The sequence below is a fragment of the Melanerpes formicivorus genome, unplaced genomic scaffold (genome assembly GCF_026170545.1).
Source record: "Melanerpes formicivorus ecotype bairdi unplaced genomic scaffold, bMelFor1.0.p_v2 SCAF_36, whole genome shotgun sequence".
NCBI classification, from domain to species: Eukaryota; Metazoa; Chordata; class Aves; order Piciformes; family Picidae; genus Melanerpes; species Melanerpes formicivorus.
In genome coordinates, this window is record NW_027142388.1 from 2,318,062 (window position 1) to 2,336,093 (window position 18,032).

At 43.7% G+C, this 18,032-nt stretch overlaps 1 protein-coding gene across 1 annotated transcript in view; it reads right to left on the bottom strand.

Moving 5' to 3' along the window:
* The window catches only part of PPIL2 (peptidylprolyl isomerase like 2), an 88,984-nt gene that overhangs the window by 8,925 nt on the left and 62,027 nt on the right, over positions 1-18,032 (bottom strand). Inside the window, exons 15-16 of the mRNA XM_068157282.1 lie at positions 10,604-10,721; positions 7,096-7,152 (exon numbers count right to left, since the gene is read on the bottom strand). Coding sequence (XP_068013383.1) covers positions 7,096-7,152; positions 10,604-10,721 — 175 coding nt within the window. The remainder of the gene's footprint in view (positions 1-7,095; positions 7,153-10,603; positions 10,722-18,032) is intronic.

An 18,032-nucleotide genomic window follows, 5' to 3' on the forward strand; every position in this document is an offset into this window, starting at 1 on the left:
GAAAAGAAGGGTCTGGGGAGCCTCAAAGCTGAAGGGGACCTAAAGGAAGGCTTGGGAAGGACTGTTTAGAGGGGCTTGTGGTGGTAAGATGAGGGTCAGTGGTTTGAAAATGGACATCAGGAGGAAGTTCTTCACAATGAGAATGGTGAAATACTGGAACAGGTTGCCCAGGGATGTGATTGAGGCCCTGTCCCTGGAGACATTCAAGATCAGACTGAATGCATTCCTGTGCAGCTGATCTAGTTGGAGGTGTCCCTGCTGCTGCAGGGGTTGGCCAAGATGACCTTTGAGGGTTCCTTCCAACCCAACACATACTGTGGCTCCATAATCAAACCTGTACATCATTTTCATTAAAACCAAACACAAAAAAGCAGACTCCCTAAGTTCAGACCACCATGCCTTTACACCCCTCAGGTGTGCTGAATACTTTAGGAGAGGGTGACAGGTCACACTGTCTTAAGACTTTCTCATGCAACATCACTGTGCTAAACTGGGAACACAGCAGGGAAGGGCAGAAACAAGCTTAACCTTTTCTGTGGTTTCTGGCTCTATTCCTTTTACCAGGTGCCACACATGCTTTGTCCTCGGTCAGCCAAGCATGGGTTACACAGATGCTCAGGTGACATTCAATGGTGAAAAGGACAACATCTTCAAGAGACCATTTCCATGAGAAGAAATGGTGAAACTGAGGGTTTGCTGTGTGCTTCCAGTAGATGCTGAAGAGAGAAATGATGATCTCAACTATATATTTAGCTCAGCATCCCTGAGACAGCTTGTTGTATTTTTAGAGGAGCTTGATAAATGTTGCATTACACTTAAGCATGGACAATGAGGTAGCTACATTTAGGGGCTGGGTTTGGCTTTTTTTTTCTTTCTGTTAGCATAGTAATGAAAACAAAAATGTGCCCTTCCTTGTGCAGTTCACCTTTCTTGCAAACCAAGCTAAGTTAGCCCTGGAAACCTTTCCTGCCTTTTAAAGCTCCTTTATGCAAACTAGTAACCTTGCTTCATACCCGGTCAGTGTCTTTGCTTTCAGAGCAGCACTAACTCGTGTGCAGCAAGACTTTCACTGGTGTATTGCAAATGGATAGACCTTGCTCCAGATACTTCACTTACACTTAAGGCAAACTGCAGCTCCCCAGCAGTCTCACAAGCACTCACACAGGGACTTCCTATTTCTCATATTTGTGCTCAGAAGATTGATAGGAGTTAAGCCTTATGCAATGCTGGGGATGGCAGTGGTCCAAGGTGACAGTTTCCTGGTCAGAAGATGATACAAGAACAATGACTTGGACTTCTTTAAAACATGCTTTCAACTAGAAACAGAACCCAGAAAGGAACATGGCTGTTATGTAAACACAGTCTGCCCTCAAGGTTATTTTTATAAAAAGGAGTATATACATTTCTATACCCACACAGAGAATAATACACACATGCACAAACAAGTACACTCAGGACCAAATATTTGCTAAGTATACACCCAATCTGGAGCAAGCCATCTGAACATGTAACCAGGCTGCAGTTGGAACATCTCAATCTCTTGTAAGGGCTTAATCTAGCAGGCAAGGCACAGTAATGACAGGTGCTGAAAAAAATAAAACAACTTGCAAAAAAGCAGCTTGAAACCAGACTTGACAGATGAACCTGGCACATAAGGACTTCTCTGCTTTGGCACAGGTTCTCTTCAGAGATCACACAACTCATCTTGGAAATGACAGCAGCCCTCATGCAGCTCAGCCAGCTCACGGCTCCTCTGCTGCAGGGCACCAAGGCCACAGCTGCCACAGGGAAGCCTGGTTTGTTTTCCCACCTTGCTCTTCATTCCTGTCCTGGCTTCTGGGGAGCAGACTGCAGGTCAGGCTCCCTACACAGATTCAACAACAGAATCAGCTCTTCTAGTTACACAATTTCTCCATTCTTCAGATGTACTAAAGCAGAAGAAAACAGCAACAAGAATCTGATTTTGCCAGCTTAGAAGCCATTGGGGTTCAATGCTTCAAATCATAGAGGGAAGGTCAGAAGTGGGAACAAACACTGTAACTTAACTGTTACTTAACCATACCTGGGCAACAGTGCCTGGGAGTTGCTTTATGTAGCTAATTACTTTAGAGGACAGGAGTTACTTACATTGCCCTGTTCTACAGAATTGCAACACAAAGCACTGAACACATGAAGGAATTCTTAGGACCAGCGATACTTATCCAAAGAAAGAGAACTCTGTTCTGAGGGGGAGGGAACAAAAGAGAAGTGTGTGTCAGCTACTGACCAACAAGTTTGAGGTTTTTCCCAAACTACCTTTTTCATTAATTCCAGGACCAAGAGAGTTGAGGAGTGAGCAGCAGAAACCTCGAGGGACAGTTCGGTCAGCTGCACAGCAGATAGGTGCAGTCCCGCACGAAGGGGAAGACTCCTCCATGCATTCACCTCCTGTCTCAGCTGCCACATCCCTTCCTCAGTTCCTGACAAACACAAGTGATGCTCTAATAAACACAGAGAACTGCTGCCCAGGTAATTTTGCAGCTTTGTCACTCTGACCACAACACTTTTCACTTTACTTCCTCTCTATTGCCCTTCTTTTTATCACATCAGACACCTGTAACTTACCCTCCCTTTCAAGCCCATCATGTTCTGCTTGTCCTAAATCTCACCAAATTCAGAGGCAGCATTTCCCTCTTCCTGTTGATCTGCATGGTTCAATCACTTTCCCCTGTTATTTTAAACATGCACTTCTTCATGTGCCCCTTTAGCTTTGGAACAGGCTCCCCCCAAACATCCTCGAAACTGTTTCAGTTTTCCCTGGGGCTTTCTTTTTCCTTGGTTCTGAAGAAAGTGCAAACTGTTGGTGGAAGGCAGGCTGAAAGGACTTACTGTTGTGACTTCCCTGGATCTATATGCAGTCATTTTAGTATACATGCAGCAACCTGGAACAGACATTACATTTCTCTTTCTGCTTATAAAGGGCAGGAATGGTTCACAGGTCTCTTCCAACCTTATTGATTCTATGATTCTATGAAAATGAAGTAACAGCATGGATGTGATGTGCTTTCATATGAATTCCATAAAGCACCAGCCAGGAATGTGAGTCTGCTGTAACTGTGGGTCATAACATCCCTGCAGCTCACACAGCTCATGTAACAGCTGAACTCCCAGTTATAGAATGGGTAAGGGGGAGTCCCCCACCCCCAGACCACCACAGCAACAGATGGGACCTTCCCCATGCAGCAGTCCCCTGCAAATGCTTCTCATCCCCTCTGTGCAGAGCAAATGCATGTTGGTTGGTTTACATTATTTGAGGTTCTAAATTAGATGTTTTACCGGCAAGCTACAAGCCAACAAAAGCCACCAGTTAGTTTCCATGTTAATTACATCACTCTCTAAGTCAAGAGAAATGGTAATTACTAGAAATGGTAATTACTAATTTAATCTAGACAGCTCTGCTGGAGCAGGAAATCCATGCAGCCTGCAACACAACTCCAAGGGAAGGCATTCTTTTCTCACTCTCCATCTTTCTTTGTGCTCCCCATCAAAGCCAAATGATCTCCTTTATTTTCAGTAACATCTGTCCTCATTATTGCCATCATGACAAGACACCTTTCCTGTCCTTCAGCCACAGCCTCCTCCTGAGACTTGAAAAATTCCAGTGCACCAAGCCAGACATGACACCTCTTCCTAGTCCCACTGCCTGCAGCTGGTATGTTTTCCAAACAGACTTAACAGCCAAACATCCAACATTAATAGCTGCTACTATGCAAAAAATGTGTTTCAGACCAGTGGGGACACGAATAGGATGCAGCTCCAGAGAACGAACTTTGCAACATTCCATCCTACACAGGACCTAAAAAAGGGAAAGGAGTGGGGAATGGTTGCTCTTAGTCTCTTTTTTGCTCTCCCAAGTGTAAGAAAACAGTTTAGAGTACTACACAAATTACAGACAGGTCAAATTCTGCACTCAGTGATATGTGACACTCATCAACGTGAGCCAGAGTTGCCTAGAAACCCCTGAAGGTATAGAACTGAGATCAGAGCATTTAGGTTTTTATATTAACTGAAATAAGTCATCCTCAAATCTATATTAAAGTCACAACAGGCCAGTAAGCGTCCAATTAAGACAATCAACTTTAACATTCAAAGAAACAAAGAATTCATTCTATTCTTAAACCTAGATATTACTCCTAGATATGCTTCCCAGATATTATTGTTCTATACAGTCTGAGATCAGATATGGTCCCCAAATCCTGGAAACACCCAGGATCTAGCAAACTGAAGCTGGAGTTTCACTAGATGCAGCCTCTGGAATATTTTAACTTTTATGGCTTTTAAAAACAAATGCAAGGTAAAAGCAGCTGAAGGGTTTTAGTGACAGACTAGAGATCACACATCAGACTTTTGTATTACATTTGTGAGTAAATTCAATTATTCAAGTATTCTAGATGAATACAATGACTGGAATGGATCCAGTTAGCATCTTCATTTTTTTTTCACATTCTTCATTTACATGCAAGGGAGTCCAGAGGAAGATTTACCTGCTCTGTGTTCATATGAAGATGTTTTTGAGTAGTTTTCGTGCAAGGCGCCAAATGCAATTCTAAACCAACACTTTTTATAGCTTATCACAGTATCACAGCATCACAGCATCACCAAGGTTGGAAGAGACCTCGAGGATCATCGAGTCCAACCTGTCACCACAGACCTCATGACTATACCATGGCACCAAGTGCCACGTCCAATCTTCTCTTGAACACCTTCAGGGATGGTGACTCCACCACCTCCCTGGGCAGCACATTCCAATGACAAATGACTCTCTCCGTGAAGAACTTTCTCCTCACCTCGAGTCTAAACCTCCCCTGGGGCAGCTTAAGGACGTGTGCTCTCGTTCTGGTGCTGGTTGCCTGGGAGAAGAGACCAACCCCTTCCTGGCTACAACCACCTTTCAGGTAGTTGTAGAGGGCAATGAGGTCACCCCTGAGCCTCCTCTTCTCCAGGCTAAACAATCCCAGCTCCCTCAGCCTCTCCTCATAGGGCTGTGCTCAAGGCCTCTCCCCAGCCTCGTTGCCCTTCTCTGGACACACTCAAGTATCTCGATGTCCTTCTTAAACTGAGGGGCCCAGAACTGGACACAGTACTCAAGGTGTGGCCTAACCAATGCAGAGTACAGGGGCACAATGACTTCCCTGCTCCTGCTAGCCACACTATTCCTAATGCAGGCCAGAATGCCATTGGCCCTCTTGGCCACCTGGGCACACTGCTGGCTCATGTTTAGGAGGCTGTCGATCAGCACCCCCAGGTCCCTCTCTGTTTTCCTTTGTATTTCAGCTAAGAGTGTTTGCAGGGCTGAAAAAGCAGCACCACTTCTTTACTCTGGCAACTAAGTTCATGCTTCTGAGTAGCAAGGACAATTCAAAAACTAAGAGCCTTTGCTAAAAGCATGTAAATTTCTGCTCTATACCCTGAACCAGATTTACTTGGACAGAAGGAATTCCTCTCTAAAGGGCAGAGTACAGTGTGAAACATCACTATTTTGCTCCTAAGGTTCTACATGGTATGAAGTCTTTAGGGAGCAGGCAGTCCCTGCACTGCAGCAAGCTCAGCTTCTCTCTAAGTTCTTTCCTGGTGAATTATGGTAAAACTGGAGTATCCTGGGGAAACACAGCAAAGACACTGAAGGACTATACAGGATGCTCACTGAAGCCAGGTTGCATTCAGAACTGAAGAACAGTCCCATTTTCAGCTGAGCTGTCCTAATCCAAATACTATTTGATGAGGTGGCAAGCTCAGGTTAACAGCATTATTGTATGGGATTTAATGGGAGTTTTGCAAGGAGGACTCAAATTGTAGCTTAAGTGAAATAGTCTTGAGATATGGGTAATGTACCTCCTCCATAAACATACTCCCTCCCAGCTTTCAGTATTAGAATTTGCTTTATTTATCTCCTTGCACCAAATGACAAGGGAACTTAAATTTTTTCTAGGGCAGGCTTGAGAAAGGAAAAAGAAATATATTTCAAAGGCTGCAATTATTGCAGAATCAGTACTGGAACTAACAGCACTAAAAGAATTGTTTAAAATTAAGGCAGTTTCTGCCTCAAGAACTCACAGCCAGAGAAGATGGATTAAATAGATCACTTTCACTGCACAGCACAGTTGTATGACACCTAATCAAAGTAAACAGCACATGCATTTATTTTCAATTGCTGCCTTTCAAATGGATAAAACTATGAAAAGAATAAAACCCAAATCTTGATTTAAAAATTACTGTAAAACCCTCAGGAGCTACCAATAAGGCAGGCTGAGTAAAATTCCCCTTCCTGCCGTTTGCACTGAGGCAGCTGTTAGAACAGCTCTGCACATCGTGATAAATGCCATGGGCCTGCAACAGGGGAAGCAGAGATTTTGTAACAAAAAGATGTTGTAATATCTTCTGTAACAAATATCTTGATCTTCAGCATGTGAGGGCTTGACTGGAAATGTCTTTTGGAAGGAAAGAATTTTGGAAGGAAGTTCCCTTGCTGCCTTAGAATTGCTAGTATCTCTCTACATACACATGAACATCTATGTCTGTACACACATGTGTGCACACAGACTGATTTTATACCAGTGGTAATTGTCAGGAATAAAAGAAAAGAAGCATAGAGTAAAAAAATGAAAGGGGGGGGAGGGGGCTAAAAGAGCCTATGTAGAAGCTCTGTCATCTCTGCTATGATGAACAACAGCCCTGTCATAACTAATTTCCTAGCTGACAGCTCTTAAGAGGATGAAAACAGTGCTGAAGAGGTAATCTCTTGTGTCCCAGTAATTAGCATGCACAAATATTAACATGGTTGATTACAGGATGCTGGTTACTTTGTTCATGACTCCCTAGAGGGCCACCCACAGAAAGGAAGTAAGACAACTTGCAGGGATGGAAGAAGGGAAAAAGGAGAAAAAGGAGAAGTCTGATGACTGGTACCGAAGCGATGTTGCACACTTACTCATGACCAAGAGAACTGGATTGTGAGACAACATTTTGCTCCAGTTCAATGACGAGAATCAGTAGCCTTTTTTCTTTAGGCTTCAGACACACAGGAGAGTTTATCTGCTCATGACATCCTTCACTCACCTTCCAAAAACTGTATGCTTCTTGTCCAGATATGCACAAGAGCGGAATGTGATGAAGCTGCAATGAAGAAAGATATTAACAGTTAGCAAACTGACTCACTGGCATTCAGTAACAGCTGTAGAGGTAACTGCTCCAACCTCCCTGGCATGGGCAGGGACACCTCTTAGCTAGACTTGGGTGCTCAAGACCTCATCCAACATGGCCTTGAACACCTCCAGGAAAAGGGATCCACAGCCTCTTTAGACAACCCATTCCAGAGACTCACCACCCTTTCACTGAAGAACTTCTTCCTAAGTTCCAGTCTAACCCTGCTCTCCCTCAGCTTCAAACCATTCCTCCTTTTCCTGTCACTAGACACCCTTATGAAAAGTCTCTCTCCAGCCTTCCTGTAGGATCCCTTCAGATATTGGAGGGCAGCTCTAAGATCTCCTGCGAGTCTTCTCTTCTCCAAGCTTAAAACCACCAAGTGTATGCAAAAGCTCTCTGAGTGAGGACAAGCTCCCTCTCTGGCTCCTTTCTGGGAGGCCTGTTGGCCAAACATCCTTTAACACCTCTGTTGCATCTTGGATTTATGAAGCTTTGACTTCTCATTTTCACACCTTACTAACAAGCCCTAAACTGTACTTCAAGCATGGTACCTTGCACAAAGTCCAAAATTAATTTGAGCATCTGCCTCTTTCATTCACTTGGCCTGTTGGTGATCCATTTCTGCTCTGGACACAGCAACTTTGTCCATGGTAGAAGAACACTTCAAAAGGAATGAAAAGCTGTGAAACCTGGATTTTTAATTAATTGGACTTTTAATTGGGGGTTGTATTGTTTAAGCATGGGAACTAAAGCACCAAATCCAAAGCAATCCTTACTACTACAACTTTTCTCTAAAGCTTCTTTGGAAAACTTGGACTATGAGCCTATGAGACACAGGTTTCCACACTGTGGTCTGCAGACCACAATGGCCCATTTTGGCTGGACATGGAGCGCTGGCTCTCCTCCCTGTCTCCATCTGCTACACTACATTGGAGACAGCTAAAAATATATAAGCATTCCAGAAGCACTTTTCCATATAAGCAGCTGCCTCAGGAAGTTACATGATTGCAGGGAGGAGGGGCTGCAATCTGCCAGATAATCCATAGCTTGCTCTAGGAAAGCTTTGAGATACTGTGTGCAGAATGTAAGCTCCCACAAAGGTCAGACAGTACAACTTAGCCTTGTGCATGGGTCTTTGCACCACTTTATTGCCAGACATCCAATACTTAAGATCATCAAGTGGTCAGTTGTGTGGCATGGTAATATAAAAAATCTGAGCAAAAGTGCACATACAGAGAAAGTTCCTCATCCATCACCATAAAATTAAGGGGAATGGACTTAACATAACTCAGGATGATACTGGAGAAGAAGTCTTAAACATTACTCCAGCAACTCCTTACCCAGGGCACCCAGCTCACTCTGCACTGCAGTGCCTGTCATGTATGGGGAGAACTATTCACCCAGTTCCTAAGGTGACAACAGTTGCCAGAAGTGTCTAAACACTGCCTGGGGAGCTTTGTAAATAGGGGCAGCTGGAGTCTCTCAAAGACTTCACATAGAAAGGAATTTCATATTTCATTTGCAAACTTCAAGGAAACACAGGCTTGCATTCACAGCAGCAGACGCTGTGACTCAGTATGGCACATCGCTCATGAACTCTCTCTGTAACTTCTCTTTCTAGAATATTAAACAAAAAAAGCCTCTACTCTCTCCTAATTTAGCACCTGAGTGCTGGCACTAACATTCACATCCAGAATAGGCTCTACAGCAACTCCATCCTACAAACTGCCCAACATGCCTTGGTCTTAAGTATATGAGGAAGCCTATTACAGTATCACAGCATCACCAAGGTTGGAAGAGACCTCAAAGATCAAGTCCAACCTGTCACCATAGACCTCATGACTAGACCATGGCACCAAGTGCCACATCCAATCCCCTCTTGAACACCTCCAGGGATGGTGACTCCAGCACCTCCCTGGGCAGCACATTCCAATGACAAATGACTCTCTCCGTGAAGAACTTTCTCCTCACCTTGAGCCTAAACTTTCCCTGGCACAGCTTGAGACTGTGTCCCCTTGTTCTGGTGCTGGTTGCCTGGGAGAAGAGACCAACCCCTTCCTGGCCACAACCACCTTTCAGGTAGTTGTAGAGGGCAATGAGGTCACCCCTGAGCCTCCTCTTCTCCAGGCTAAACAATCCCAGCTCCCTCAGCCTCTCCTCATAGGGCTTGTGCTCAAGGCCTCTCCCCAGCCTTGTTGCCCTTCTCTGGACATGTTCAAGTGTCTCGATGTCCTTCTTAAACTGAGGGGCCCAGAACTGGACACAGTACGCAAGGTGTGGCCTAACCAATGAAGAGTACAGGGGCACAATGACTTCCCTGCTCCTGCTGGCCACACTATTCCTAATGCAGGCCAGGATGTCGTTGGCCTTCTTGGCCACCTGGGCACACTGCTGGCTCATGTTTAGGCAGCTGTCAATCAGCACCCCCAGGTCCCTCTCTGTTTGGCAGCTCTCCAGCCACTCTGACCCCAGCCTGTAGCTCTGCATGGGGTTGCTGTGGCCAAAGTGCATTAAAGTATACTCGAGGCCCTGGCACAAGCATTCGTGTTTGATTAAAGCTAACCCTATTCCTGCATAGTTTACAAGCCATAATAATGCTTAGCATCACAAAGACCAACACCAAGAAACCCCTCTCTGCCTCCCTCCCCAGGTCCAACAGGCAGTACTATACACAAACACACCTTCTCTTTCCTGGGACTCCCAATTAATTAGCCACTTTTTCTACTGTTAGAGAGCAACCAATAAGCAGTTGGCTCAAAGTGATGTAGAACATGTTCAAAAGGTTGCAGGCAAACTCCTGTATGAATGTTACACATAAAGAAGGTTATTACAGCTTCAATCTTTGCATTTCATTTGTTGTTCTTCCTGTTTCTTCATTTTCCCCCCCTCATTTTAATGCTCATTCTGCTTTTGTACATTGATAAAAGAGTCACTCTCAATCCCAGAGTCTGCACTCTGCTACCTCTGGATTCTACACACTGCAACAATGCAGAGCTGTTCTCATTTATTTATAAATTAGGAGAGTAAAAAGAAGCAACATTTCCACAGAGTACATGTTCCCCTTCATTAAGCCCTTTCAAGAAGTTCAGTATGGGGGTAATTTTAAACTGAGTGCAGAGGTGTAATGATACAGCAGGGATGCTGGAAGGAAAAAGAAAGAACAGAAACTTCAAATCACAACATCAGGAGAGAGAAATTAACGATACAATAAACCTACAGGTCTTCTTGCAGTGCTCCCCTTTGCTCCTGGCTTGGGCAACAGCAGCTGCAGCTACGCTACTTTCAATATGCAGCACTCAACAGAGTATTTCACTTGACTGAACTTTAAAGAGTAGCTGGTAAAATGTCATTTGTTTTCTTAACAGAGTAAGACACAACAGCTAGAGGGAAACAATAAAACAAAAATCAAGTGACTACTTACAACTGGGATTTGTTTGTGTTGGGTCCTGAATTTGCCATACTGAGAACACCACGTCCTGTGTGGGACAAATTGGGCTTGAACTCATCTTTGAAAGGTTTTCCCCAGTAAGATTCTCCTCCTGCAACAGAAAAGATGGTAGAAGAAATGTTTGTTTCCATCAGTTTCCCCATCACATTTTATAACATGCACTGACATGAAATTCAAGGTTTCTGGCACTTCTGATCACTACATGTATAATATATTCTTACATCATCCTGTTACTAGGTTAGTATCATAGAATCATAGAATCAATAAGGTTGGAAAAGACCTCACAGATCATCAAGTCCAACCTGTCACCCAAGACCTCATGACTACTAAACCATGGCACCAAGTGCCACGTCCAATCCCCTCTTGAACACCTCCAGGGATGGTGACTCCACCACCTCCCTGGGCAGCCCATTCCAATGGCTAACAGCTCTGAGTATCTGAGCATGCCCTTGAAATCAGATGTTTGCAGTTGGCAACACCATTCTCTGTCCCCACACTGCTAACTGTTTATCAACAGCATTATCTATTTTGTGCTAAAGAACTGGCAAGGATTTAATTTTTTACTGTTGGTTCACCATAATTTTCCTTTTGTGGTTTTGTTTTTGAGACATTCAATCTTTCAAAGTGTCTTCCTGACAACACAGAGAGCAAAGAATTTCTAGTTTCATTGCACTCTGGCTATAGCGCTGCTCCCAGAAATCAAGTATCAGGGAGATAAAATCTGTTCAGAGAATCCACGGAGATCAGGAGCTCTAAGCTCAAAGGCTTCCTTCCTGCTGAACAATGAAGAAGGATGATACACACTGCTCCAAAATAAAAGGCAAGAATTAAGATATTTGGCCTACATACTCAGATGATGCAAACACTTAAATGCAATGAAGTCAGAAGGATGATACAACTTTGCACCCAGACCTCCAAAGCCTGTATTTCTTTAATGTGTCTGTGGATAGAAAGAGGGTCTGGGAGACCCAGAAAGAGGGTCTGGGAGACCTCTCCTCCTGGCTGTCATTTTTCCATTATTTATGACAGAGCTGACATTTTCATTTGCACTTTCCTCTAGGATCATTCTTAACAAGGGAAAAAAAGGAGGTTGAGATGAGTCACAGTTTTCGAGACAAATTTGTAATCTTGTTTGACAAACCATGAAAAAATATTTCACCCTAGGACAGTATTAAAAATAAAACAAACACAACTATCCAAACAGGCAGCAAGAGTGGGACAGCTGAGGAACTGGCTCAAGAAGCCTCCAGAGTAACTGTGCTGCTTGTGAAGCAGGGGGTCAGTAAAACACCTGCAGGACTCAGATCCGTATTACATGTGCGTGGTACGACTACACAGGGAAGTGGCAAATAAAACTGAGGAATGAACCAGGATCCTGCTGAAAACCTTATGCAGCAAATCACAAGAGTGAATCAAGTGAGAAAAGTTTCAGGTGATACCATGAAAGCAAAGCCATCACAGGTGGACAGATGCAAGTGCAAGTGGAATTAAGCAGGAAATTTTGGAAGAAACTAACCATTTCAAGCCCCAATTAATCATGCTCAAAAGACCTATTAATAGAGTTGAGTGTTGCCTGCTCTGCAGTTTGACAAGAGGCAGCAAAAGGGGACAAGCCCTGTAGGGATTTTCTGCAATCAGAAGCAGGGGAGAAGTGATTACTTCAGCAATCTCTGGCTATTGAATATTTTGAGATCAGCTAAATTACATCAGCTTGATCCCATATGCCAGTCTCTTTCAGCAGTGGGTGAAAGGGACATTGCAGAGCTGTGGCCAGGGATACTGCATTAAACATGGACCCAAACTCCACATATTCTAGCCAAATCTAAAGTGTTCAACCTATTAGAAAGCATTTTACCAGAAGCCAGTCATTTTCTTTGCTAATGAATATCCTCATGTGTGCCAAGAGAGGTTGCTTGTGCAACACCTGCTACCTATTTTGTCCACAAAAACAATGCTCTTGTAAATTAGTAAACAAACAAGGTGCACTAGATATAGCAAGGCTTTACATCAACAGGTTCTGCCCTAACCCAGCAACACATCTGCAAAGCCTGCAAACCCACTGCCCATCAACACTACCATGATCTGTGCAATACTTCTCTTCCCCTCCCTGCCTTTCACAGTTTTCAGCTTGCCACTTCCACCTGGCCTGGAGGAGCAACACCAGGACTACACCACCACGTGCGCTGGTGCCAGTGCTTCAAACCCTATGTTTTCTGCTCTTGGTCATGGCCAAGTAACAGCCTTCCTTTGGATTTTCCCAAGAGAAATACATAATTTACTTCAAAGGATTCCCCATTATTTGTAATGCAGTTGCTATGAATCCTAACCTAGAAGAGCAAATGATATGCAAGGAACACAGCTCACTGAGATGGTGCACAGCAGCAAGTGGCCAAACCCTTGAGTCTGTTACACCCCTCATCTGCTCCCAGCTGATGCGGGGATTACAGTGTTGTCAAACTGCTGAAAGAGTGGAATCAAGCCTCAAGCCTTCACTGGGTGAGGAAAATAATTCAAAAGGAAAGAGAAAAATTGTGAATGACAGAGAGACTCTCTCTGGCACAACAAGCAACCAGACCCAAGAGCTTGGAGACAGGAGCAATGAGCCATGATCTTTAGGTTTCTAGCTATTTATTTTTGTATGATTTCATTTCAGATCACACACTGTGGGTCACAATTTATCTTTCATGTAAGCAGGCTAACTTTGGTTCATTCCAGTTCTCTGGAAAGAAGTGCTAATATTTCAGTAGATAGCTACAGCATGAGATCCAGTCCCTGCCTCCTCTCTGTCTGCCATACAGCTGTTTCCAAGGCTAATTCTGTCTGCCCAGGAGCTGCAGCAAGAACAGAGAATCATCTGGGCAGCATTCGTCTAAACGACCATAGCTGGAGTGTCTGTGGATGCCTGGCAGCATTATGCTGCCAAGGGGCAGTGGAGACACTGCAAAGGCAGCAAGACAGCAGTACAGGAATAGTCTGGGGGTTCTTGTTCTGTTTTGAAACAAACACACAACAAACATGTTTAAATTACAAATACTTTAAAAACCCCAAAACAAATCAAAACAAAAAAATAAACAAGAAAGGGGAAAAAAGCAAGAACCAACTAACCAAACACAGCAACAACACAAACAAACAAACAAACAAATAAACACAACACCAAATGTATTCTTAAATTAAAAATAGCCCAAATGTGCTGTTTATTAAACTCCTGCTAACCTCTGGAATTGTTCCAGTCTTCAAGTATCTGCTTGAAGCAGGACCAGACAGAGCAAGCCAGAAGATGGTGAGTTAAATATATACATTTTTTTAATTACTGAAACTCAGAGTCACCTTCTCCCTGAAGATTAAATACAGATCCCTCCTTAATCTACAGCTGTGACAGCACAAGGCTCAGCCAGAGGGATCTGGAAGAGGAATTTTAGATTCTTACATCATGCTCTCTACAGTAGAGCTCAATGTAAACTTGGAAAAGCAACTCAGAGGCTCCAAACCTCCAACTGCTAATCAGGAGGCATTCAGAAGTACTTAGCAGATTGTACTGTTGATTCTCAGCAGGGCTGGGAGATGTGGCTGTGCCATCTTTCTCATTTTCTGAAAGCAGAATGTATGCAGACACACAGACAGGAGGTGAGACTGTGGCACCCTCTCATGTTACACTTCCAGTATATACCATGAAGAGAGGTGGCTCCTCCTTATGCTCCCCAAATCCTCCTTTGAAAGCACAAAGATCACCACTCATTATATATGGAGTCAGGATGATGCAAAAATCTCCCCCTGAAGTTGACTCAGCAGCCCACAAGCAAAGCCCAAAGAAAACAAGAATTGGCTCTGGGTGTTAGATTCACAGCTGGCAGCACTGCCTGTCACTTCACCTTCCTCTCAGGTTACTCCTTGATAAGATTATCTCCTGTCACAGTGGAGCTGTGTGCCTACTGGACTTGCAAATGTTTCTGAGATCCTATTACAAAAAGTGCTGGGAAAAAAACTCTGTGCTTAAAATCAGAGGGGCAGAGACAGCAGCAGACATGGCCCCACGTGGACGCTGCCACTGGCTGGATCGGTGCAGCGCCCACAACGCTGCGCATGGGGGTCTCTTGTTTGCACAAAGCTACAAATGCACCTGGGATCAGCCATGGAAACACACTGGCCTTCCAACAGCAAAGCCTTCAGGAGCCAGAGAAAAAAATACTCTCCTGCCTAGCCAGCTATCCAAGACTCAACTCTGAGGACAGCTGGGAGCCACTTCTCCACATTTTTAATAAAAGAGAAACATTCTCTTAAATTAAAGAGGTGTTTAGCTAACTCTTACACAGAGATGAAACCAAACAGACCACAGAGCTCACAGGAAAAATGAGACTGTATTCATCATTTCCATGGCTAGCCAGAGTGGTGAGATATATTTAGCCTGTAACTGAAGCATGGTTAGTTACTCAGTCTTGTATCTGCATCTTGTGCTGATAGTGAAAAGGTGACTAGATCTAACCTGACATCTGAGGCAATCACACATCAGCAACTGTACAGAAAGAAAAGCACTCACATTTGCAGACTGCTTTTGAACCAACCCACTCCTATTCTTTGACAGACTTTGATCCTTCTAAGGATATTTTTTCCCTAAATTAATTTTTTAGGTAAAATTAAAGTAGTTGTACAACTTTTATTTGATTTTTTTTCCCTGCAAAGAGCTAAGAGGTGCACCTGAAGCTTGAGAACTGCAGCATTCCTAAAGCCAGGTGTGGGCTGGGAATCATCATTCATGACAGTTGTGATTTTAAATAAATCCTTCCTTTTTCTGGCATAAAAATTGCTAAGCAGTGGTAAGGAAGTGGGAGGGCTCTGATTCACAAAAATGATGGCTTACTTTCTGTAATTTGCTGCTTGTCATTTGGAACAACGAGGTACATAATAACATCTGACACTTCTGTAGAGCTTTCCAAGTGAGATTCTGGAATCATTTTGCAAGTATGAAAGCACTGGCTCAGCCAGGAAATGTTGCTCTCCTTTCAGATAAGAGGCTAGGCTACTTCTAACCCCACATAGCAGAGGCTGGATTTTCAGAGGGGCTGCCATCTCAACGGAGTATGTCACCAGATAAAAAGGTCTTGCTCTTGTCCTCATGCTGAGCTTCAATCATGCAAGAAGGCGGACTCCAGACCCTGCTACATTTTAGGAAATCACACTGCAGAACTGACCAAGTCTGTTCACAGTCCATTGCTATTGACAGTTCAGAGGAGCTCTCCTTGTTGCCAAGGAAAAAGCAATTCCCATCCACCAGTGGTATTTTGTTCTGGAATTTTACAGCCACTTTATGCCTCTTTTGTGCCCTCCTGGATTCATAATGGACAGAGACAAACACAAAACCGATTCATGAGACCTTCCAACAGGCTGCAAGTAAGAGTAGCTGAAAAACACCTGTGCTGCTTTGGAAGTGTAATGCTTTGTGTATAGTTCCCCCCTTTCCATACAAAAGCTGTAGGACATTAAGCCTATTTTTCCTACATGTGAATTTTCTTCTATTACCTGGAACATTGAAAACACATAGCAGCTGCTCCACTTGCACTAGCATGAGTTAGGATTACTCACAGTGTTCAACTACTTTGTTGTCATGAACAGCAGGTAAAAAAAAACAGAGATACATGACAAATCTAAAATTCATTTGCAAATAATTAATCATTACAAAGATTGACCATGACTCAGCTTATTGCTCTGAATGCTGCCTCGATGGGAGGTTATTTTGTTAGAAAAGAAAGAAGCTGCTGCAGTACAACAGCATTTCTCCCAGTAGTCTGATGAGACATTAAGTTGAAGGCTGTAGAAAATTAGTTTGGACCTCTAAAGCACTGTCAGCCTTGCAGGCCTCATATCTAACTGCTCTGGTGATGCAGGTCTGCTGGCTAAGCTAGGGTAAAGCTCTATTCCCCACGCTCTTTCCAGAGTGTATCTCACCTTCCAGGTATCATAATGCTAATTTCCACTCTCCTCTATCCTAAGGTTAACTGCTGAGTACCAGGAATCAGTTGTCCTTTATGTCTGCTAGGTCACAGCTACTTTTGTGACAGCCTAACAAAACAATCAAAAAGGACACACTGGGGTACTGCATAACCTATAAAGCACAAGTAAGAATCAGTGCTGCTTACACTGTCCCTGGAGGTGTTCAAGAGGAGATTGGACATGGCACTTGGTGCCATGGTCTAGTCATGGGGTCTGTGGTGACAGGTTGGACTCGATGATCCTTGAGGTCTCTTCCAACCTTAGTTATACTGTGATACTGTGACTGCTCAGCTGGAGTGGTTGTGGAAGACGACAGTCAGTAACAACCAGCTTGGCATTTCACACCTGTGAAAGGGTCCCAAACCACAAGCATCCTTATCTAGGTGAGCTGAAAGCAGAGATCTGTATGTGTGACATGTAACCTTATGTCATGTTGGACTGAATGTGCCCAAATCTACCCAGAAGCTGAACAGCCCAGGGCTTTATTAGCAATGGAGTGGGTGATCACCCAAGCATTTGGCTGTTGCAACCATAAACCCAGCACCTGTTGCTGAACATGGGATGAATGTCAGATACCAGAAGCCAAATGGTGGGAAGTCTTTTGAACAAGTCTGTTCCCAGTTCCTGAGCTGATGAACAGGAATAATAAATATATATTAAGAAAAAAAAATATATACAGGCTTCCTGTCCCTTCCACATACCAGCTTGGAAAAGGTGGGGGGTTTTTTTAAGCAAACAGACAAACAAAACCCCATCTCAAACCTCTTAGCTAGAAAATGTCAGTTAAAGCAGAAGGTTCTAAGAGGAAACAAAGGATGATCTTTTTTTTGCTGAATTCTTCCCACAAAAGGCTCTAACAGGAACAATTCTGGCAGTTTAAAACACCTCCAGTTAAAAGATAACCTCCAGAGAGTCTTCCTTATTGCCAAGTGAAATATCTGGGAAGGAAGTCCTGTCCTACTCCTCATGTGCTTCACTGATGCTACAGCAGTCAAGCAAGCATGTAAAGACCATTACATCTTATGGATGTTTTAGCTTTCAAAGATGCATCTTTTAATTTTTTTTTTTTCTTAAGTAGTGAGTCAAAGAAACCCTGACATTCCTTCCAGCTGCCTGGAAAAATAGAAAAGGGAATTTATACTAAATATATAATAAAATCATAGAATCAACCAGGTTGGAAGAGACCTCCAAGATCATCCAGTCCAACCTATCACCGAGCCCTATCCAATCAACTAGACCATGGCACTGAGTGCCTCATTCAGTCTTCTCTTGAAGATCTCCAGGGATGGTGACTCCACCACCTCCCTGGGCAGCACATTCCAATGGGCAATTACTCTTTCTGGGAAGAAATTTCTCCTCACCTCCAGCCTAAACCTCCCCTGGCACAGCTTGAGACTGTGTCCTCTTGTTCTGGTGC